The following is a 24,889-nucleotide window of genomic DNA, read 5'->3' as shown; positions in this document are numbered from 1 at the left end:
TGACGTTTGATGTCCCAGCCCATGTGAGGGACAGCTACATTATTACCTCCTTGTAGTTTGGTAGCCGGAACTCAGTGGAAATCAGTTGTGGATTGATTTTTCAGTTCTGATGTGAAATCTGTCTGAGTAACTAAGTAATGAATGCTTAAAAAATATAGACAGAGATGACTCGCACAAAGGACAGGACAGATCTACCAAATTGAATCGGAAATTCTAATGATGGACTGCAAAATTCGCTGTGTAAGCCTCTCGGAAAAAGCGTTTTGCAGAGTCCTTGCAAACTCCTTTCAAATCCTTGCGAGAAAATTACCTCAATGTTATCATAGTCTCGAGCAATTCAGGTGCAGGAGAAAACTGATACTGCATAATTCAACACAACATTAGTTGCACTAATATATAGGGGATGAAACAACAAAGGGAGAATGTGGTGTGGATAAAATGACTTTCAAAAGATCATATTACGAATTAAAGGCTGAAAATGAATCCAAAGAACGAGATGGCACAGAAAGCTTTACAAATGTGAAAGTTTCCCATCTGAACCGTAAAATTCTGTTTTACCTTGTTTCCATCACACTTGTGGATCAATTGCAACCAACTACATTTCCAGCAGTGAGACAGCAAGGGCTGGAGTTGGATGAACACAGCAGGCCAAGCAGCATCAGAGGAGCAGGAAAACTGACATTTTGGGTCCAGACCTGAAATGTTAGCCTTCCTGCTCCTCTGATGCTGCTTGGCCTGCTGTGTTCATCCAGCTCTACGCCTTGTTGCCTCAGATTCTCCAGCACCAGCAGTTCCTACTAGCATTGGTAAGTTTTGCTTATCTAATTGCATTAAGTTAAATGTATAGTATGGACAGTAGGTATGTGCAAATCACTTAGAATGATTTCTAAATAATTTCACCTTCATTTTATCTCATTAACTGAAAATTTCAATGAACAAGCCAAAAGTTTGAATTGGAGATTTAGAAGATATATGTCACAAGAGACTTTGTATATCTATGATCATAAAAACGTGAATTAGGAGCAGAAGTAAGCCATTTGCTCCCGCCCCCCCCCCATCCCACCCCACCCCACCCCGAAGCCTGCTCTGTCTTTCAATAAGATCTTGCTGATCTGTTTGTGTTTTGAATTCCATGTTCCTCATTCCTGTCACCACGCCCACCAACAATCCTCGATTGTCCTGCCTGAGAAAAGTCTATCCCATGCATCCACAGTTCTTTGTTTCATATAGGAATTTATCCCTCTCAGCCTTGAAAGTATTTAGTGAACCACATCTCCATTGCCAGTTGTTTGGAGAGGAGCCCATCTGGTTCACTAATGTCCTTTAGGGAAGGAAACTGCCATCCTTACCTGGTCTGGTCTATATGTGATTCCAGATCCACAGCAAAGTGGATGACTTTTAACTGCCCTCTGGGCAATTAGGGATGGACAATAAATGATGACCTAGCCAGTGATGCCCTCAGCCCATGAATGAACATTAAAGAATAAAGTTACTATTCCAGAAATCTGGCACCACTCCAGCTAGAGAAGTCACCAGGCCCAGATGGATTACACCCTAGAGGAGCCAGGGAGCAAATCACAGAGCTGTTGACAGAAATTTTCTCGGCCTCTCTGGACACAGGATTAGTCCGAGGGGGGGTGTGGGTGCAGGAGGATTGCAAATGTGAGGTCATTTTTTAAGAAGGGGGTGAAGGACAATTCCGAAAACTAAAATCTGTCAGCGTGACATAATAATAGGAGAACTGATGGAGGCCATAATGTGGGTTAAGATAAATATACACTTAGAGAAAAATTAGTTATTACTAGAAAATCAACATGCTTTGTCAAGGGTAGGACATGTCTGACATATTTAATTGAGTTCAATGAGAAGGCAGCACAGGCAGTGGAAGAGGGCCGTGCTGTAGATGTTGTGTACTTAGACGTTTAAAAAGCATTCAATATGGTATCACATGGCAGGTTGTTCAGCAAATTAGAAATGTTTGGGATTGATGGGCCCTCGGAAGCATGGATTAGAATTTGGCGAAAAGGTAGGAAACAGAGGGTAGGTATAGATGGGCATTTCTCAGACTGGAGACAAGTTGAAAAAGTTGTTACCCAGGGATCGGTGTTGGGGACCCTTGCTTTTATAAATAATTTGGAGATTTGGGCACAATCTCTAAATGTACAGATGATGCTAAGCCAGAGAGAATAGTGAATTCTGGGCATAATGCTGAGTGACTTCAGAGGGACATTGACAATTTGGCCAAATAGACAAATACCTGGCGGATGAATTTCGGTGCAGAGAACATTTTGTTAGAAGAAACAAGGAGAGACAATACAGGCTGAATGGTGCAACTTTGAAAGGAATACAGGAGCAAAGGGACCTTGGGGTTCACGTGCATCATCCTCCGAAGGTGGCCAGACAAATTTAAACAGTTATTAAGAAGCCTTATAGGATTGTTGGGTTTTAACTAGAAGCAAAGAGTATAAAAGCAAGGTAGTGATGCTACAAAAATGAAATTGCTGGAAAAGCTTAGCAGGTCTGACAGCATCTGTAAAGAAAAAATCAGAGTTAATGTTTCGGCTGCAGCGACCCTTCCTCAGAACCCAGGCTACACCTTTACAAATGATTGGTTGGACCACAGTTGGAGTATTGTGTTCGGTTATGGGCTCCTTATTTAAGGAAGGACGTTAAAGCCTTGGAAAGTGCACAAAGGAGATTTACTAGAATACTGTCAGGAATGAGGGTTTATAGATACGAGAAAAGTTAGAGAAGTTAGGTTTATTGTTCCTGGAGCATAGAAAATTAAGAGGTGACCTTATTGAGGTGTTCAAAATTATGAACAATTTTGACAGGATAAAGAAGGACATTCTGTTTCCACTTGTCATTGTGTCAGTAACTGGAGGTCACAATTTCAAGATTGTCAGAAAGAAAGCTCGGAGTGAGATAAGAAACTTCTTTACTGAGTGAGTTGTTAGGATTTGGAATGTGCTACCAGGGAGAGTGGTAAAGGCACTTTTCGTATGGGGTTTCTAAAGAGAGCTGTATTTAAAAGTGTTGAATTTAGCGGGTTACAGAGCTAGTGCTGAGGAGTGGGACCAGCAGGAGCCGATACAGACACGATGGGTTGAATAGCCTCCTTCTGTACTGTAAAATTCTACGATTCCAACTGGACATGAGTCGTGTTTGTTTCATTTCCCCCTTCTCAATAGTGCAGAGGGAATGGAGTTAAAAACAAGCTTCAGCCCCCGGCCTGTGCGCTTTAGTGGTCTGATGTCCTGGTGCACAGACCAATGTGCTGGAGAGCCAGAGCTCAGAGAGCAGCTGTTTCTGATCAGGAGTGTGCACTGCGAGAGGAAGAAAAGAGAAAAGACCCTCTCTCATTTGAAGTAGTCAGTCAGCCACTGCCAAATAGAATGAGGAGAAAAGATTTTCAGTCAACCTGCAGGGCCAAGAATCTCAAAACCAATGGTTCATCTCTCAACATCAATATTTCTAAGTTGTTTGTGAATATTGTGGCTGTTACAGTGGACATTTCTGTTGATGTTCCCTGTGGCAGCCACAATTTTCACAAACAACTTAGTTCTTTACAGACAATTCAGTTACTCATTCATATTTATCTTCTTCCCTCTATCTCTCAAATGTTACTTCTAATCTATGTGCATGTATGTTGCATTAGTGTTTCTTCTTGTATTTGGTAATGAATAAATACATTTTTTTTTCATTCAGGAGAGCCTGGTTAAATTGATGCCTGGTAAAACATTTGGGCCTGGCAGAAAGGGAGGGGTCCTTTTCCAATTAATCATGTTGTGATCAGCAGCTTGAGTGGTTGGATAAAGAAGGGGAGCTAATACATTCCTCCACCTGGGAGCTTGGTAGTTCTGCAGCATCCTGACTGGTACCGTACCGAATTGGGGAAACTCTGCCAGAATCTGGGTATAATCTGAGTGCCTAGCAAGATGCATGAGTCTGCTGTATTGATAAAATGTTTTACATGAAAGACTTCGCAGGTTTACTTGAAATCTGAAAAACAGGAAAAGACACTGGCTAACACAGCTTCAGATATATTTGGGTACATCGATTCTTAATGTCATGATTACACAGTAGTTAGTCCTCTGTGCTCTATAAATTTTGGGAAGTATATTTAGTCATGAGGATGATGTGAAAGATATGTTTTAGGCATTTTCCTAATCAACCTTTTGGTGGTGTTATTACACACCTCTGGAGCACGTGGGACTCAAACCCAGACCTCCCGGAACAGAGGCAGGGACATTATCACTATGCTACGAGAGCCTTTCATTTAACATGAGGATAGTTTAAAAAAAACAGGAGCTGACTTTCAACCAACTCATTATCTTCCCAGTGTCATGTTAATAGTTTAAGGTCCTGACACATGCAGTGAAGGTTCTAAGATTGAGATTAAAGATGAGGAATGAGCAGTAAAGACCAAGTAAAATGTTGTTTCCTTGCTTATTCTTTGTGGTGAAGCAAAGTTGAACTTTGAAGGCAATTGGAGCATTTTGAAGGAGACGACAAGAAGGAGGGTTTCGTTGATGAACCCCAGCACCTATCCTCACTCGAAGGATCTCGGCAAAGGGAGAAGGCATGCAACTGAGTTCTGAGATAATGGGGGAAAGGATGAAATTGTTGAAATGGACAGAGAGTAGGATGTTCGTTGGAGGAGGGGGAGTGGATGGAGAGCAGGACATGTATTGGAGGAGGGGGAGTGGATAGAGAGTAGGATGTACATTGGAGAAGGGGGAGTGGACGGAGAGTAGGACGTGTATTGGAGGAGGGGGAGTGGACAGAGAGTAGGATGTACATTGGAGGAGGGGGAGTGGATGGAGAGTAGGACGTGTATTGGAGGAGGGGGAGTGGACGGAGAGTAGGATGTACATTGGAGGAGGGGGAGTGGACTGAGAGTAGGATGTACATTGGAGGATGGGGAGTGGACTGAGAGTAGGATGTACATTGGAGGAGTGGGAGTGGACGGAGAGCCGGATGTACATTGGAGGAGGGGGAGTGGATGGAGAGTAGGATGTACATTGGAGGAGGGGGAGTGGACAGAGAGTAGGATGTACATTGGAGGAGTGGGAGTGGACGGAGAGTCGGACATACATTGGAGGAGGGGGAGTGGATGGAGAGTAGGATGTACATTGGAGGAGTGGGAGTGGACGGAGAGTCGGATGTACATTGGAGGAGGGGAAGCGGACGGAGAGAAGGACATGCATTGGAGGAGGGGGAGTGGACCGAGAGTAGGATGTACATTGGAGGAGGGGGAGTGGATGGAGAGTAGGATGTACATTGGAGAAGGGGCAGTGAACGGAGAGTAGGACGTGTATTGGAGGAGGGGGAGTGGACAGAGAGTAGGATGTACATTGGAGGATGGGGAGTGGACTGAGAGTAGGATGTACATTGGAGGAGTGGGAGTGGACGGAGAGCCGGATGTACATTGGAGGAGGGGGAGTGGATGGAGAGTAGGATTTACATTGGAGGAGTGGGAGTGGACGGAGAGCCGGATGTACATTGGAGGAGGGGGAGCGGACGGAGAGTAAGATGCGTATTGGAGGAGGGGGAGTGGACGGAGAGAAGGACATGCATTGGAGGAGGGGGAGTGGACGGAGAGTAGGATGTACAATGGAGGAGGGGAGTAGGCAGAGAACTGCTGAGGACTGAATTTTCTCTGTGATTCTCATTCCAAATGCTGTCAGCTGATTGGTGACTACTTGCAGTGCCAAAAATAAATTAAATTAAAGAAGTAAAAGACTGAATAAGAAGTGGAAAGGTGAAGGGGAAAGCTACAAAAGAGAAAGATAAGACACAAAGACCAGAAAGGTGAATAGTTCACTGACTGAAAGCTCTGACACAGAGTGTAACTCCACAGAGTATGAGTCAACAAATGTGATGTACAGGGTGAGATTGTGACTCAGTTATAATTCAAAGGTCCAAAAAAATGTGAAAATAAAGTTAACGTTTTGGGTCCAGTGACTCTTCCTCTGAACAGATCTAGAAACAAAATTATTGATTTATGTCTACGGATGCTGCCAGAACTGTTGAGCTTTTCCAGCGATTTCTGATGCCCCAGAGATAAGAATTCCAAATGCGTTCAAATCCCTAGTGTGCGAGATGATGAAATTCAAACTGAACTAATAAGGCCCATAATTGAAAGTTAACTTCTGCAATGGGGACTGTGAAACTACCATTGGTTTTGCATGAAAGCCCACCTGGCTGATTAAGACCCTGCAGTGAAAGATCCACAGAAATCTGGTTAAGGTTTAACTGCTGTCTGAAATCGCTGAACCAGCTTTTCTGTTGTATGAAGGAAGGCGACTCGCTACAACCATCTCATAAATACTGGCTCACCAGCGATGGCTGCATCCTGTGAATTAACTTACACAGAAGTAAAACCTGCTGATTTCATTCAACTTTGGGGAGAACGTCACTAAATAGAGGCTACCAACCTAGGGAGGAAAATCTCCAACGAGGCAAAGAAACCTATTGTTGGCACAAGAAAGCAGGAAATCAAACCAATGGTCTTTTGGGAAGTGACAAACTAGTTATACATTATACCCCTTGATGTGGAGGCACCGGTGTAGGGCTGGGGGAAACAAGGTCAGAGGTCACATGACACCAAGTTATAGCCCAACAGGTTTATTGGAAATCGTATGCTTTTGGAGGACTGTCCCATCATCCGGGGAGGTCACTGCACCCGATGAAGGAGCAGTCTCCGAAAGCATTGCAACTTCAAATAAACTGTTGAATTATGCAGCAGAATAATACCTTGTGTGTTACCATGACTATTGCATTGAATGTTCTGGGTCACCTTGATCGATGAGCATTTAATAGTAACCTCTGCAGATCGCAGTGAACAATGTGCATGGAAGATGCATCTTCCCCCTTCTACTAAACATTGTAACAGCTTTACTATTTGAGGGAGCTTGCTGTGCACATAATGGCTGCAGCATTTTGCCCAATCACTGTGCTTCAGAACAATTCATTGTATGTGACTTGGGGACATTTAACAAACAACCATGCAAAGAATGTAAATATTCTGCGTTTCAAAACATTTTGATATTCTTCTTCATTAATCCTTTATTGTCAATGCTTTCCATAAAGTAAAGAAACAACATGCATTTATCATAATACTGTATAGCATTGTCAAAGTGCTTTAGACTCTGGATTGCTTTTTGATTGTGCCGTTATATTAGCAAGTGCGGCAATCACACTAGTTATTGTACATTTTTTGACAGGCTTTCAGTGGACTGTGGAGTAGAAGTTCATTTAGCGGCTTAGCTAAGCAGTCATTAATAAAGCAGAACAGTAGATTCTTTGCTTTCTGATGTACCGCTTCTCATTCACCACACTCTGAATTCTTCCCTACTCCCTGAAGGGCTTTTGGGCAATGTCTTTCAATATGCATGTAATCATGTGTTATGTGAACTCCATGCTGGTGCAAGGCATCAAAACTCTTTCATTCAAACATTCCAATTAATGTTGTTTTAATACGTACTCTCAGGGGAGGGGAAAAGAGGGCAGATTATAGTTTCAGCTTTCATTTGACCTCTGTCACTAAACTAAATGGAAATAATCATTTGAGAGTTGAATGTTTGTATCAGGCACAGATCGCCTTTATGCACTTTATGTTGTGAACTGCTGTTGTTACAATGGGTTTATCATTTCACTTCACACAGCACAGAGGAAGTCTTCCTTTATTGGGGCAGTTATGTGGTCCCAGACACAGCACACTTGAAGGTGCTTTCTTGGTCATGTGTTAGTTGGTAGAGTGTAAGGTGTACGGCAAGTTCCATGTATAATCTGGAGAGGGTTCAGAAAAAGCTTACCAGAATGTTGCCAGATATTGGAATGTTTGAGTTATAAGGAAAGGCTGGGACTATTGGAGCGTAGGAGATTGAGGGGTGACTTTTTTGAGTTTTATAAAATCATGAGGTGTGCAGATAAGGTGAATGGCAGATGTCTTTTCCCAAGGTAGCAGAAGTTCAAAACCAGGGGGACATATTTTTAAGCTGATGTAAAACAGACAGGAGGGTCAACTTTTTAAACATAAAGGGTGGTTCATCTGGAATGAACTTCCTGAGGAAGTGGTGGATGTGGGCACAGTTACAGTGTTTAAAAGGCATTTGGATAAGTACATGAATAAGAAACATTTAGAGGGATATGGGCCAGGAGCAGGCAGGTGGGACTAGTATAGTCTGGGATTACAGTAGCGTGGGCTGATTGGACCAAAGGGCCTGTTTCCGTGCTGAATGACTTTACAGCTTAATCCCACATCCATAATTTGCGTGTGTACAGCAAAGACATGTATATATGTTATTTTGTACATGTGCCAAGTGGATTCAAATTCACTCCACTTTACTGATATAATTCAGAACTGCTTTAACTCTCTCTGATGTCATTCAGCAGTCATGAATTTTTTTAGTTCAGTCCACTCTTTTCTGCCCTCCTCAGCCCCTAGCACCTCGAATACGCTCACCTCACTTCCTTATCCCCATTAAAGCACTAGCTTAGTTTGCAGTCTCCAGTCGTGGATTCGCACTGAAAATACCAAACTACCCTTCCTCTTTTTGAATGTTGCCCTACCTTTGTCTGAAAGGCATTCTCTGGTTCAGTTTTACTAACATGGTGTTTTTTTTGTCACAATGTAGAAATGTTATCAATCCTCTTGACCTGTTCTGTTGTAATGCCCATGCATTGATGTTTGAATTCATCAAACTGTCATGTTCATTTCATATGGCTAGCACGAGGGGTCATAGTTTTAAGCTGGTTGGTGGAAAGTATAGAGGGGATGTCAGAGGCAGGTTCTTTACGCAGAGAGTTGTGAGAGCATGGAATGCGTTGCCAGCAGCAGTTGTGGAAGCAAGGTCATTGGGGTCATTTAAGAGACTGCTGGACATGCATATGGTCACAGAAATTTGAGGGTGCATCCATGAGGATCAATGGTCGGCACAACATTGTGGGCTGAAGGGCCTGTTCTGTGCTGTACTGTTCTATGTTCTATGTTCTATGTTCTATATCGCAGGCTTAACATGGTGCAACTTGACCTGCAGCTGAAACTTAGGAGTAAAATCCTATAACCTCAAAGATAGTGGAGGTTTGTGCCATTCGCAGAATTTTTTAAACGTTCACTCATGAGATGTTGGTGTTGCTAGCTGGGCCAGCATTTAATGCCCATCCCTAGTTGCTGTTGAGATGGTGAGCTGCCTGTTCTTGAACTGCTGAAGACCTTGTGCTCTGGGTAGACTTGTCATGCTGTGAGAGAGGGAGTTCAGGATTTCGACCCAGCGACAGTGACGGAACGGTGTTATCTTTCCAAGTCGGGATGGTGAGTGGCTTAGAGGGGAACTTGCAGGGGGTGGTGTTCCCATGTATCTGCTGCCCTTTTCCTAATAGATGGTAAATGTCATGAGCTGGGAAGGTGCTGTTAGATGAACTGTGATGACACCCAGATCCAGATCTCTCTGTGTGGCAGCATTCAGCAGCTTTTCTATGTTTAAATAATATTCTGCTTTTGTATTTTTCGTGGTCCAAAGCCTATTGAAACAGTTGGGGGAGCAGAAGCTATTGCACAAACTGAAGTGTCACCCTATGTTTATTTTGTAGAGTTATCATTTTAGGTTATTTTATACTGTTAGTTTAACAAATGCATGTGACATGATCCAACTCCTGTTGTAGCAGATTTTAACCTACTCACAGGGGGTTAACTCAGGAAAATGGGCAGGGAAATGAAACTGTTCACTGATATCAACATCAGAAATTTACTGTGTTGGCCTTTTATCTTCCATTGTTGCCTTCAATGAGCTTCATACTGTGCATTACCCCTTTTCTGCGATGTTGGTGAAACCTTTTGCACTTTCAGGGAAGATTACTTACATTTAAATGTGTGGGGAATTTCTCTTTTCATTTAGAAATGTCAACTCAATTAGCTCATTTTACTCATCTATGTATGAAGGAAAGTACAAATGTTGTGACAATATTAATTTCAGGACCATTAGAGTCACGTTATGTCAGTAATATGAGACACACTGCAGTACTATAATGTATGGAGGACAGGCTCGTCTTCATGAGCAAGTGATCAGTGCTCGTAATTCTAGGACTTATTCATTCTTAGCTTTCAAAATCTACTGTGGAACACTGTGTTTGTGGGATTTTCAATATCACTTTGACTTAGTTATTTAAGATCCTTATTTATCCAGGAGGCTAAAGTCGACAATTCCAATCAGATTATCAACCTGTTCCGTGCATGTGTGTTGTGTGATAAGAATTCTGCATTTCAAGGGCCAATGTCTATATTTTGACTTCTGCCCTGTAAGTCTGTCTCTTTCAAGCATTGCTATGTGGGGGATGGCTGGATGTCAACCTTCTCGTGCAATCTCCTTGTAAAGATCAACCAGCTCACACAGACCCTTTTCAAGGATTAACCCATTAGCGTGGACCTTCTTTAAACAATGATACGGTCTCACCTGTTCACCGTGTTGAATATTCACTCCCACTATGGGTGGCCTGATGACCCAATGGTTAATGCTGCTGCCTCAAAGTACCAGGGATCCGGGTTTGATTCCACCCTCGGGTGACTGTCTGTGTGGCATTTGCACGTTCTCCCCGTGTCTAAGTGGGTTTTCTCTGGGTGCTCCAATATCTCCCACAGTTCAAAGAAGTGCAGTTTGCGTGGATTGGCTATGGGAAATGCAGGGTTACAGGGATAGGGTAGGGGTGTGGGTGTGAGTGGGATGCTCTTCAGAGAGTCAATGGGCCAAATGTATCAGAGATAATGGGAACTGCAGATGCTGGAGAATCCAAGATAACAACGTGTGGGGCTGAATGAACACAGCAGGCCAAGCAGCATCTTAGGACCTCAAAAGCTGACGTTTCAGGCCTAGACCCTCAATCAGAAATGGGGTAGGGGGAGAGGGTTCTGAAATAAATAGAGAGAGGGGGGAGGCGGATTGAAGATGGGTGGAGAGGAGAAGATGGGTGGAGAGGAGACAGACAAGTTAAAGAGACGGGATTGAGTGCAGTGGGAGAGAGATCCCCTGAGGTTTGTCCAGAGGGAGGAGGGTAACTTCTTCAGGTTAGACATCCCTAGAAGGGGTTTCGCAGTGAGGTTAAAATTGTATCAGAGATAGTAGGAACTACAGATGCTCAAGAATCCGAGATGAGGCTGTAGGCCCGAAACATTAGCTTTTGTGCTCCTAAGATGCTGCTTGGCCTGCTGTGTTCATCCAGCTCCACACTTTGTTATAATGGGCCAAATGGCCTGCTTCTACACTGTAGGGATTCTATAACTATACTTAGCAGGAGATCACCAATGCTCCTTTGATAGCATCTTCCAAAGGACAAAGGCATGAGATAAATGGGAACATTACTCCCAGCAAGTTCCCCTTCAGGCCACATGCGATCCTGCACTGGAAATACATAGAATAGAATAGCAATTTATTGTCACATGTACTTTTACCAAAAGAAAACAGTGAAAGTTTTATATGTTGCCATGCCCCAGCAAAATTAATGACAGAAGTCATAACTAAGAAGAACAAAAAAAGCAAGTGTTCATCACAGTTTAATTAACAACTCCTGTGTGTGGGATACGTTGAAAAACTGGTCCAAAACTGCCACACAGGGCCGGACCGAGACTGCCCCACCAGGCCGAGACAAGACCTCTGTGCCAGGATTCAACCTTCACATCAGGCTGCTGCAATACTTACAAGCTGCTGAAGCAGGCCTCCACACTAGGATAAGGTCACTCTTCCCCTCTGCCCTGCCAGGCCTATACCCCCATTCCAGGCCTATATCCCCATGCCAAGCCTACATCCCCATTGCAGACCTTTACTCCCATTCCAGCCTATACCCCATGCCAAGCCACCTTGTCATGGGCTTGGGACGGGAGAAGATGCCTTCCGCTGAACTGGTTAAGAGAACGTAAGGTACCATAACAAACAGAACTGTTTTTAAACAAGCACAGAGAGAGAAAAGACAAAGGAGTAGACGAGGTCCCGGTTCCTGGCTTGAGGAGTCTGCACGTTACACTGCAGCTCAGCCACCATTTTGGACATGTTATATCGCCGTTCCTTCACTGTTACTGGGTCAAATCCTCGAACACCATCCTTAATGTTGTGGGACCGCCTGCAGCACATGGTCAGCTGCGATTCAAGAAGGCAACTCACCCCCACCTCCTCAAGGGGCAGCAAGGGATGAGTAATAACAGCTAAAAGTCATCCTGAGAATAAATTTGAAAAATTATGCACCCATCTTCCTTTTCTTCTTTCTCGCCTTCAATCCGCTCTAGAGCGTGTCAGGAACTGACAGTTCAGATCTGTCTTATTACAAATATTTTTGATGTTTAGTTAAAGAATCGGTAACTCTTAACTTCTGATAGTTGTGCTTCAGGGAGATGCTGTGCTGCCATGTGACCCTGTGTTCAGCAGAATCCCTTATGTGGGTCTTTCCAACTGACTAAAGCCACCATAGCCCCAGATGGCTGCTCTCATTAGGGAGAGATAACTGGTGATGAGTTTAACCTGAGGTTCAGGTGAGGGGAGAGGCTGAGAAGGTGGTATCCTTGGGGGTTAGCTGAGGGGGTGCAGGAACTGAACCCACAACATTGGCATCGCCCTACATCACAAACCAGCCATCCAGCCCACTGAGCTAACCGACCTCTCCACTGTGGTTTTCCCTGCCCATATGTCCTGCCAGACCTTCCAGCATTTTCTGTTTTTTTACTTCAGATTCTCCAGCACCTGCTTTTATTTCACCTCAAGTTTAGGTTGAGGTTTTTGATCAAGAACAGATTTGTGTTCAAACTGTGGATGGGGGTGGAGGCAAGTAAGGATCAGGTTAGATGCTGGTTTAATTGAATGTAATGGAGATGTTGACTATTACTGAGAGGAAATTGCTATTTTGGTAAATCAAAGGAACAGAGAACATGTCTGTAAGATTGCACCTTTGATTACAGATGGTTTGTTCAAAGTAGAAATATTGAATAATAATTGGACGCATAAGCAAATCTTTGTTGGTATTTGCAATTCATTTTTTTTTAGCTGTTGCATGTTGTGAGTTATTTATACAGAGGAAAACATTTTTGCACAACAGAAGATGGTATTTTTAATTTGCTGCACTTTGTGTCTGCCATCCCTCGTAACGGACAGACGATGTAGTCTCAGAATAAAGAAGGCACCAATTTAAGACTGAGATGAGGATGAATTTTTTCCAGCAGAGGGTTGAGAGTCTCTGGAAGTCCTTGCCCAGAGCCTCGTGGAGGCAGAGTCCTTGTGTCTATTTAAAGCTGGAATAAATGGATTCTTGATCAGGTGGGAATTAAAGGTTAAGGGGAAAGGGCGGGAAAGTGTACATGAGGAATGTCAAACCAGCCATGATCCTGCTAAATGGTGGAGTGGGCTCGAGGGGCTGAACTACCTACTATTGCCTATTTCTTGTGGTCTTATGAGAACATCCTTAAAGATACCACGAGCTTGGCGATATAGAAATTTGTGTCGGTCTTGAGAGGCGGGTTTACAAGTCTCTGAAGCACTCTGGAACAAAGTTGTGCATTGAGGTGCTATGCAAATGCACGTTGCTGACATTACAAGTTGAATTAAGGCAGAACTAAAAGCCTGTGAATCAGAAATTCAGATCAGAGTCCTGCAGCGAATCACTCAGCTTTTGATTCCCCAAAGTCTGTCCTCTAGCTACAAGGCACAGTGGCTCAGGGGTTAGCACTGCTGCCTCACAGCACCGGGGACCAGGTTCAATTCTGCTCTTGGGTGACTCTCTGTGGGGAGTTTGCACATTCTCCCCGTGTCTGTGTGGGTGTGCTCCAGATTCCTCTCACAGTCTTAAGATCTGCAGGCCAGTTGGATTGGCCATGCTAAATTGCCCCATGGTGTTTGGGTTAGGCAAGGGAATGGGTCTGGGTGGGATGCTCTTCAAAGGGGTGGTGGGCCAAATGGCCTGTTCCACACTGTACTGATTCTATGCCAATGAGGAATTTGATGGAATACTCCACATTTTCCTAAATGTTCTTATGAGGAGCGGCAGATACAAGGTCTTTCATTTTCTCAGTAAAAATACCATCGCAAGTCTTGCAAAAATGACATTTTCACCTGTATCAGTAAGTCACAACATGCAACATCCAAAACACCAATGAAGGTTTGCTTATTTTCCCAACTATTATTCAACATTTCTACTATGCAGCTCCAACAACACTCAAAAGGCTGGAGGCCATCCAGGTAAAAGCAGCACACTGCTTGATTGGCACCACATCTGCCATCTTCAGCATCCATTCCCCTCATCACCATCTCTCAGTGTGGAAGATGCACCACAGCAATTCACCAACCTTCCTTCAAAAGCACCTTCCAAATCCCAAACTCTGCTGTCTAAAAGGTACATGGGAACACAGTCTCATGGGTACAAGGGCGGCACGGTGGTTCAGTGGATAGCACTGAAGCCTCACAGTGCCAGGGACCCAGATTCGATTCCAGCCTCGTGCAACTGACTGTGTGGAGTTTGCACATTCTCCCCATGCCTGTGTGGGTTTCCTCCGGGTGCTCCGGTTTCCTCCCACAGTCCAAAGGTGTGCAGGTTAGGAGGATTGGCCATGCTAAATTGCCTGTAGTGTTCAGGGGTGTGTGGGTTATAGGGGAATGGGTCTGGGTAGGATGCTTCAAGGGACGGTGTGGCCTTGTTGGGCCGAAGGGCCCGTTTCCACACTATAGGGAATCTAATCTAATAACACATCCACCCCCAGGTTCCAGTCCGAGCCACTCACCATCCTGATATTGTTCCTTCAGTGTGGCCGGGTCAAAATTCTGGAATTCCATCACTAACAGCATCATAGGTATGTCTACAGCACAAGGACTGCAGCAAGAAGGCAACTCACCTTCTCCAGAGCATTTAGGGATTGGTGAACTGATAGTAAATAATCCAAAAAGGCTGTGCACACAGAGCAGGTGCAAGATCTAATATTGACTTGGGAAGCCCACAATAGGTTCAGGGGCACAGTGGCTCCATGGTTAGTACTGCTGCCTCAGCACCAGGGACCCAGGCTCAATCCCACCCTCGGGCAACTGTCTGTCTGGAAATGGCACATTCTCCCCCTGTCTGCGTGGGTTTCCTCTGGGTGCTTCGGTCAGTTTCCTTCCACAGTCCAATGATGTGCAAGCTAAGTTAGATTAGCCAAAGGAGATACATGGTTGGGTCTGGGTGGGATGCTGTTCAGAGGATCAGTGTGGACTTGATGTGCCATATGGCCTGCTTTCACACTGTAGCGGTTCCACAATAATTTGATAGGGTAGTTGAAACGCATGCCTTTGGATGAAGCTGTTTAACAATTAGTTGATGTACAAACTTGTAAAATAAATTCCCTCAATACTGCACGCTCCTGACTGCAAGCTTCCTGTCATTGCTGGGAGTGTAACCCTTTGTGTGTTGTCCTCACCATTGCTGTTCAAACTTGCAGTTTCGGACATCCTTAATCAACTTTTCTAAATGTGTTCAATAAAATGAATTGGTACAAAATCAGTAACAAATTAAAAACTAGCCAATTTGGTTCCCAGTTATAAAAACCCATCTGGTTCACTCACGTTTCTTTAGGTTCTTTGGGAAGGAAAACTACACATGCCTGTGAAATCACAGCAGTGTGGTTGGGTCATGACTGGTTTAATTCTGGTTTAGCTATTCCATGAGTGAATTCTTTTTTTAAAAAAAACACAGAGATTGGAACTGTAGCTGGGGCTCTGTGGGAAGAGGGGTTGGATGAAGTTTTCACTTCTCACAAGCACTTCTTCCCCCATTTTGTCGGCCTTGAACCAACAGGGCTAAAACCTGCTGCACAAGGCACCCATTTCATCGACAGTTTGAGCTCTTTACCCTGGTCAAATAGCAATTGTATTTGATCTAAAACAATCGCCACACTTTGGAATAATTAATAGCATGTGAAGTACTTGAAATTGTTTTTTTTGAGACAAATTAATTGCACATCGCGCATTGAAAATATGCCAGACGTGGATCCTTGAAGTCTGATTTATCTAACGGCCAAGAGCTGAAGCCAGTTCTTAGTCTGATTCACTCGGGCAAGCTGACCACAGATGTCTACCTTTCGCCCTGCATTCTGCAAATCTTCAGTTTGAAGTGGTACAGGCAGTAATAGAATTCAGTTGTGTATGATGGCTGCAGGTCATCACAGCTTCTGACAACTTTCTGACATTTAATAATTGGATCCTTTTATGACTCTTTTAAAGAAGAGCTTCTGGCAAAAGCAATTTGCTTTCCATCAATTTTATTCATAGCTTAAATAAAAGCAGAAGCTCTTTATCTAAAAGCATTCTGTCAGCTTTTATTATATTCGTTATACCACTGTGGCCTTACAAGATGTGTGATAATGAATGGGTTTCTCTGTTTTCAGTGATCCAGAAGTAGTGTTATGCTGTTTGTGTGAGTGGGGAAAAAGATGCATGCATGAGCTGGTAGCTGCTGTTCAAACAAGGCGTAATTTTATCAGAGACCTGTCCAAAGTGACAGGTTCACACTTCAGTCTCCAATTGCTGAGAGTGGCTGGAGATAATTGCATATGGAGCTGGCACAGTGGGAACTGGGAGAATATTCTTGATGTAAGTGAAATGAAGAGAATGGAGCGGCAAGAGACAAATGAACAAAAACATTATTCCTCAGTCCTGGGTCAGCTCTCGCTTCAGATTCAGTTTTACTTTGCTTCGGGGCTGATCTACATTCAAAGAAAGTACACCTTATACATTGTCACTATCAAACATAATGATGCAATGGGATAAACATTAGTTTTAAACAGTGTTAGCATCCTGATATTCTGTCCCAGCAACTTTGATGGAGCTGATTCTCCAGGACGATGTAGAACAGTCGATTGACCAAGGAAAGTGTCTAGTTCAGTGAGACCATTACAAACGCGTTTTTGAATTATCTGCTGCAAAATATGGGACATAATAGGACATTTAAAAAGTAGGAGCAGTAGGCCATTCAGCCCTTTGAGCCTGCTCTCGCATTCAATATGATCATGGCTCATCGTCCAACAAGTACCCTCTCTTCCTATACCTTTTGATCTTGAGAACTATATCTGACTCCTTCTTGAAACGTTCAATATTTTGACCTTAACTACTGCCAATGGCAGAGAGTTCCATAGACTGTCTGAGTGACAGTATTTCTTTGCTGCTGAGTGCTCATCCACAGGAATGAATGGACCTTTGAATTTATCTTGTGTGCGTACTTGGAGTGTTGAAGCACAATCCATATGTGTATTATTAACCATTAGGAATGGTTTGCTTTCTCCATGAAGAATAAAGCTTCTTCTTCACTGAACATGACCTGCTGATCAGCTGTAACCCTATCACAGATGTAGCATCTGAAGGAAGCATCTTTATGAGTTACACTAAGCTGCACAAATGTTAATGGAAATCATTTACAGGAAGAGATTGGTGCCTTTGTCACCTAAGGCAGAGCTTCTAATTGGAGTAGATTAACCCATACAAGACCATCAGATTTAGAATCATAGAATCCCTGCAGTGTGGAAGCAGGCCCTTCAGCCCATCAGGTTCACAACAACCCTCTGAAGAGCATTCCACCCAGACCCGCTTCCCTACCCTACCCCTGTAAACCTGCATTTACCATGATTAACCCACCAAAGCTGCACATCTGTGGACTGTGGGAGCACCCGGAGGAAACCCACATAGACACGGAGGGAATGTGCAAACTCCACACTGCATGTCGTCTGAGGCTGGAATTGAACTTGAGTCCTTGGCACTGTGAGGCAACAGTGCTAACCACTGAACCTCTGTGCTGCCCACTGCCAGATTTTGTCTAACAATATACAGACAAACAGGATTTCAAGATTTCTGTGCCACAATATGTGTAGATGTAACAGAAATTATTTCATATATCGATCTCTAATAAGCATTGTCTACAGTTGATTGAGCAGTTAGTGTAGATTTCCGAAAGCTAAGATAGGGTGTGTTTGAGGGGAGTGAATCACCGCTTGCAGGGAACTTGCAGGAGTGCAGCTCAGTTTACAAGGAAACCCAGGAATGTAGCGCAATATACAAGGAACCCCAGGAGTGTAGCACAATTTACAAGAGACCCCAGGAGTGTAGCACAATTTACAAGAGACCCCAAGAATGTTGTGCAATTTACAAGGAACCCCAGGAATGTAGCGCAATATACAAGGAAACCTAGGAGTGTAACACAATATAGAAGGAACCCCAGGAATTTATCAGGCTTTGCAGGAGCTTGGCATAATGTAGAAGTCTCAGCAGAAAGCCTCTCATACAGGAAAGTCTCAAAACCATTGTTATACCAACACTGTGTTTTAGAAAGATTTAAACTGAACCTCTCTAGTTAGAAACCGTTAAAAAAGAACATACTAGTTTTCATAATCTGTGCGCTGGGGCTGGGTGGAGATCCATCTGCATACCAAATCACTTCTTGCCTGATGAGCGGATCCACGTCATCTCTGTCATCTCCCCACCTCCCTACCAACCCGAATTGGCATCAGAATGACTACCTGAGTGAATCGTTGTTCTCGATGTGTTTACAGCTGTTTTTGATGGCATCGGCAGTCATAGCATCTGCCACCCTTTGTGAAGTGTGTCAGAAAATGTGGCAGTCACATATGTTTAAGGTGACTAGGTAGTCTGTTCCAGTGCGTGGTGGATGCTTAAAGACTGGCCAATCCCTGCTCTTCACAATGTGCCATCGGCTTTTACACATCCATCTGAGAAAGCAGATGGGAACCCTTACTTCAGAAAGACAGTGCCTCTGGCAGTGCAGCACTCCCTCAGGACTGCACTGAAACATCAAACTAGATAATGTATTTCAGTGACAAAAACCAGACAGAAGAGGGAGAGCAAGCATCAGAATTCGTCCGTGCAGAATAAGTGAGGGAACTTTGGACCCAATGCTGTAAACTACTCTTATATTATTCAGTACAATTAAAGTGGATTAATGAATAATTAAGAATCCTCCTTTTCACACAGTGATTCCTCAAGCTGACCATTAGTTAAATGTGTGCTTTCTGACTCCCTCAAATCTTGGGGCTGACATAACACTTATGGCATTCAGTGAATTTCTCACCATGGTTCCTCAGATCATGAATCTGTAAATTAGAAATAACTTTCCGTGCAGGAAATTCCAGCTGTCGTAGAGAACAAAGGACAGCAAACAGATACTGGTGGCAATGGTCAGTAGGAGTGCAGGAATGGACTGTGCATAGAGAGACAAATGGTCTTGCATTGTTGGTTGCAGCCATTGCTATTAACCCTGGTTGGTTTTCTCAATTTAAAATTTTACAGCGCCTCAGAGATGCTGTCAAGTCTACGCCTTTGCAAATTAAACTGAACTTCTATTAAGTTGACAAGATAAGAGGTTTATCTCTCCATCGGCTTTAAGAGTCTTAAGTGAAATCCGTTTGATCAGTCTACTCCACTCTGGAGAAATAATGTCAACAGCTCAAACCTGCCCACAATTCAGCAATAATTGAAATTAAATCAATAGTTTCAATCAGATAAACCTACCATAAGGAAATGGTGGTGTCACACTGCTTTAATATGAAAAGCTGGACTGAGATTTGGGGTTAGGATATCATCTTAGAATGAAAGAGTGTCCAAAATCTTTGAGCTTTGCATCCAATTCATGAAGTTTTACCAGATTTTGGAATGTTTCACTTGTTACAGCGAGTGCAAACAGGGAGTATGATAACCAGAAAAAACTGGTTCTGCAGTGACCTTGGGTATGGACATGAAAATTCGGCTCCCAGGTGACAGTGGTCAGTCACTGGTCCGAGAGTGCAACATCTCACTGGTAATCTGAATAGCCAAGCAAAGACTTTAGAGGCATTGAGACACTAAAGGAGGCCATTCACTCCATTTAGAGCTCATCTGTCTTTTAAACTATTGGACAACTGGTAGTGGGAAGGAAACTGAGAATGAGTAGATGGAATTCGTGATTACAGACCGGAAAAAGGGAAGAGTGTCAATGGCATGAGAGGAAATGACAGCGGCAATTGGGAATGTTCGTTCCAGTTTCGGTGTTCCACATAGTCTGATCCCAGAGTGGTTACCAACACCACATATCTCCGATCATTCTTTCTCTCTGCAGATATTGCCTGATCTGCAGTTTTCTATCTTCTTCATTGTAGTGGTCTCATTCTTTTTCCTTTCAGGTGCAGAGCTCACAGACAAGTCTTCTTATAAATAAGAATAAACTACCCTCTGCAACCAAAATCCAGGCAAATGACCTTTGACTGACTTGATGGAAGAATCCCAGATATATCTCATTGCAATTGAGAGTTTGTTTGACTGTAATAACTTGGAAGAAAAATAGGAAATAGAAGCAGGAACAGGCTATTCGGCCCTTCGAGTCTTCTGCTCCATTCAATAGGATCATGGCTGATCATATGACTCAGTCCCCTATTCCTGCTTTCTCCCCATGCTTTTGGATCCTATTATCCTAAAATCTGTCTCCATGAAAGCACTCAACACTTTGGCCTCAACTGCTTTGCCTGGCAGGGAATTCCACAGGCTCACCACTCCGTGGGTGAAGATATTTCTCCTCATCTCATTCCTAAATGGCCAAACCCAGTATCTTCAGACTTAGAATCCTCAGGAGCATACTTTTTGCATCCACCCTGTTGAGTCCAGGTCACAAGTCACACAACACCAGGTTATAGTCCCAGAGGTTTATTTAAAATCACACAAGCTTTCAGAGCAACGCCTCCGATTGAAGGACAGTCAACCCTTGCTGCACTATTCCACTCACAAGCCCTTCAATCGCCTCTTACCCTCGAATAAAAATAAAATACGGCAGATACTGGAAATCTGAAATAAAAACAGAAATTGCTGGACAGACTCAGCAGGCCTGGCAGCATCCGTGTAGAAAGAAACAGAGTTAATGCTTCAAGTCCAGTCTGACAGCTTCTGCCAATGTCATTATTTCAATCTCCAAAGATGTTGCCAGTCCTGCTGAGCTTCTCCAATACTTTCTGTTTTGGTCACTGTGCTGCGCTCACTTGATTTTCACAGTTTGATTACAAATGCTGTTGTTTTTTTCTCTCTCTCTCTCCCTGCCTTGGGGCAGATGTAAACACCTGCTGCACACCTCCCAGCTTATTATTAACTGCATTCGTGTGTGACTTGATGAGGTTGGTCTTTAAAGGCTGGTCAAGGAGGAAGTAAAATCAAAGGTAACACAGTGTGGAGCTGGATGAACACAGCAGGATCAGGCAGCATCAGAGGAGCAGGAAAGCTGACGTTTCAGGACCTGAAACATCAACTTTCCTGGTCATCTGATGCTGCCTGACCCTGCTGTGTTCCTCCGCTCCACACTATGTTACCTCTGACTCCAACATCAGCAGTTCTTACTATCTCTGAATAAAATCAAAGGACTGCCTTCAGGCGTGGACTTAAGAAAAATGTTCGTTACACTATTTCTCACTCATTAATATGAAATACTGCTGTGCACAGTAATAGTAGATACACCAAGCTCTGACTCATAGATTAGTCCTGACCTAAAATAACTATCTTCATGTGCTTAAGCCCATGAGCTTTCTATGTTTCTTCTGGAGTGTGCTGCATCCTGAGTTCATGTACAACATTCTACATTCCCTAAGGGGAACAACAGGAAATGGCACTGAGTGAATTGCATCTTCAGAGAGGCAGCACAGACACAATGAGCCAAACAGCCTTATTCTGTGTTTTAACTCTTCTTTTATGCTAAGAAATACCTGGAGATGGTTGGGAGAGAGTTGTACTATCTTCCCGGGATCTTCACAGTCTGAATTTTCCATTCCCTGCCGACTTCTCCGGCGTATGTATACACACTGATGTGCAACTCTGTGACATCATCAGAAGACTGCTCCCGGGTCCCCTTACACAGCACTATCCTTGGTGCTGTATTGGACATCGGGCTCACACTGTAGCTACCCTCAATTCTCTTTAATGCTGACTGGTCGATGCAGCCAATATTCACATTTCACAATGGGAATTGTTTAACTGTCATTTTGTGCGAGACCAACATAAGGTCACATTGCCCTGATAATCATAATGTTGGAGCAGCACCTCCACATCCTGCATCTCCCCCCAAACACCCTTGCCCCCGCAATCTCCATCTCTCCAGCTTGCAGCTAACCTCCACAGGCCTATGACTGAAACAACCGCTCTCTTTGCCATTTGCTTCCAACCTCTGACCACTCACCGTAAGGCTCTAGGAGAGGGAAGGAGAGGGGTAGAGACCAGGATGTGTAACAAGTGGTGAGACCCAAGGTGGGCGGGGGGGGTGGGGTGCGGAAGTAAATGGAAAGTGTTAGTGTAGTCCTTTTATGGATGTGAGTTTGCTCGCTGAGCTGGAAGGTTAGTTTTCAGACGTTTCGTCACCATTCCAGGTAACATCATCAGCGAGCCTCCGATGAAGCGCTGGTGTTATGTCCCGCTTTCTATTTATCTGGTTAGGTTTCCTTGGGTTGGTGATGTCATTTCCTGTTCTTTTTCTCAGAGGATGGTAGATTGATTTGGAGCCAATGTGTTTGTTGATGGAGTTCCGGTTGGAATGCCATGCTTCTAGGAATTCTCGTGTGTGTCTCTGCTTGGCTTGTCCTAGGATGGATGTGTTGTCCCAATCAAAGTGGTGTCCTTCCTCATCTGTATGTAAGGATACTAGTGATAGCGGATCATGTCGTTTTGTGGCTGAGAAAAGAACAGGAAATGACATCACCAACACAGGAAATGGTATCACCAACCCAAGGAAACCTAAACAGATAAATAGAAAGTGGGACATAACACCAGCGCTTCACCGGAGGCTCACTGATGATGTTACCTAGAATGGTGACGAAACGTCTGAAAACTAACCTTCCAGCTCAGCGAGCAAACTCACATCCAGAACCTCAACCTGAGCTACAAATCTTCTCAAAACTCAATCGTCTTTTTATATTTCAACTTTGAAAATAAAGTAAATAGAATTTAATTTATGGATCTGTGTTTTTAACAACAGAAAATATTTCACTACTGGTTTAAAATGTTTCAATGCTTTTTTATTAGCGAAGAATGTCTAATAACATTTAACGACAGTCTTTGCGTTGGCTGGAGTGGGAAAATCTCTTTCTCTTGATGTTGTTTCACTTAACGTTTGCAGGAAAGTAATTGCAATTTAAAATGAGAAATCATTGCACTGTTAATGCAGGGGTAGAACAATTTCCACCTGAAGTTTTCGATAACCCAAGTCAATACAAGTATAGGTGTGTAACCATTTGATATGGTCTTAAAGAACGCTGGAGGCCTAATCAATGTGGGAACAGAAGTAGTAGGAACTGCAGATGCTGGAGAATCCGAGATAACGAGGTGTAGAGCTGGATGGACACAGCAGGCCAAGAAGCATCAAGGGAGCAGAAAAGCTGACGTTTTGGGCCTAGACCCTTCTTCAGAAATGTGGAAACAGATGTTGGATATATTAGTTAAAGGTTCATTGGGAGTGAAGGGGCCCTCTTGTGACACAGTGGGATAGTATGCCTACCCCTGGACCGGGAGGCCCAAATTCAAGCTCCACCTGCTCCAAAGATGTGCTGTAACATCGTTGAACAGCTTAGTTAGAAAGAACCAGTAATCAGTATGGTGAACTGAAATAAAGTTCCCACTGAAATGGCAGACTTGGACTCTGTTTGAATACAGTTTCCTTCAAGTGGACAGCACGGAATGAGACATTTGTGTTCCAGTTTCTCTTCCTGTAGCAGAAGTGTTCACAAATTGGGAATCAGTACCCCATCACTCAAAGCAATAAAAGTCTTGGTTCATGCATCAGACTGTTACACCATTTCTCGGGCCATAATGTGAGAATGTGTTGAGATCAAATGGAACTCGGTGCATCCACAGCTCGTGAGCAATCAGTCTGAAGGCACTAGCAAAACGGGCAGTGATGTGGAGTAAGTGACACCTTCAGGGAGCCAGCTGGATGGGCTAAATGGTCTCCTGCAGTGCTTTACCTGTTCTATTACTCCATGAACCCCCATCGATGAGAGTCTGTGCTGTAAGTCCATGAGGTAGTTTGGGGAGGAGAAGAGCAAAAATTTTTATCTAACTTTGCTTGATATTCATGAAGTTTGTCCTGCTGTTGCAGATCCTTTTCAATCTTTGCTTAATTTGAACTTGCCAGTGCTGTTCACTACAAGATCTATATTTACCTTTATCTTCTTGATTGTAACTCATGAGCATTGTTTATGACCAGTGAGTCGGAGATGTGAACTAAAAATATAAGGATGGTGCATTTGTGCTTTTGTATTCTTCCAATATTAATGTACGATTCCATTGTTGTTTCCTCCAGGCCACCGATAATGATACTGGAAGCTATGGAAATGTCAATTATTTTTTCAGTGATGAATCTGACAGGTAGGAACTTGCTCTAGACAATAGAGTTTCTGTATCTGTAGCTGTGTGGTCTGTGTTGGTCAGTTTTACAAACTGTATAATTAATAATGTCACAAAATCAATTATTGACAAGGTGCCAAGCAGTGCGTGGCAAGTTCCCTCACCAGTTTTCTTCTCTTATAACACATCAACACATTGCTAAAGTGAGGAAGAGTATGGATTTAAAGCAAAAGCAGAAAGTGCTGGAGAAACTCAGCACCTGTGGAGTTGCCTGATCTGCTGAGTTTCTCGAGCACTGTTTCAGAGTTTCAGCTTGCACAGTTCTTGTTTTATTCTGCAAGTGTATGTAAGTATCTCTCTACTGGCATCTGGTGTCTTTTACATCTTTCAGGCTGGTCTTTCCCAGTCATTAAACAACCCTACTTGCAACTTATCCGACAAGAGTAAGAATGTATAAAATAGCAGCAGGAGTAGGCCGTTCGGCCCCTTAAGCTTGCTGTGCTATGTTATAGGATAATGGATGATTTGTCATG

General features: G+C 43.5%; 1 protein-coding gene across 1 annotated transcript in view; it reads left to right on the top strand.

Moving 5' to 3' along the window:
• cdh23 (cadherin-related 23) overlaps positions 1-24,889 on the top strand; it is an 807,091-nt gene that overhangs the window by 373,401 nt on the left and 408,801 nt on the right. Inside the window, exon 14 of the mRNA XM_059640347.1 lies at positions 24,313-24,377. Within this exon, the coding sequence (XP_059496330.1) occupies positions 24,313-24,377 (65 nt within the window). The remainder of the gene's footprint in view (positions 1-24,312; positions 24,378-24,889) is intronic.

This window comes from Stegostoma tigrinum, chromosome 37 (assembly GCF_030684315.1).
Source record: "Stegostoma tigrinum isolate sSteTig4 chromosome 37, sSteTig4.hap1, whole genome shotgun sequence".
NCBI lineage: Eukaryota > Metazoa > Chordata > Chondrichthyes > Orectolobiformes > Stegostomatidae > Stegostoma > Stegostoma tigrinum.
The sequence above is the reverse complement of the archived record's forward strand: the minus strand, read 5'-3'. Positions and strand labels throughout refer to the sequence as shown.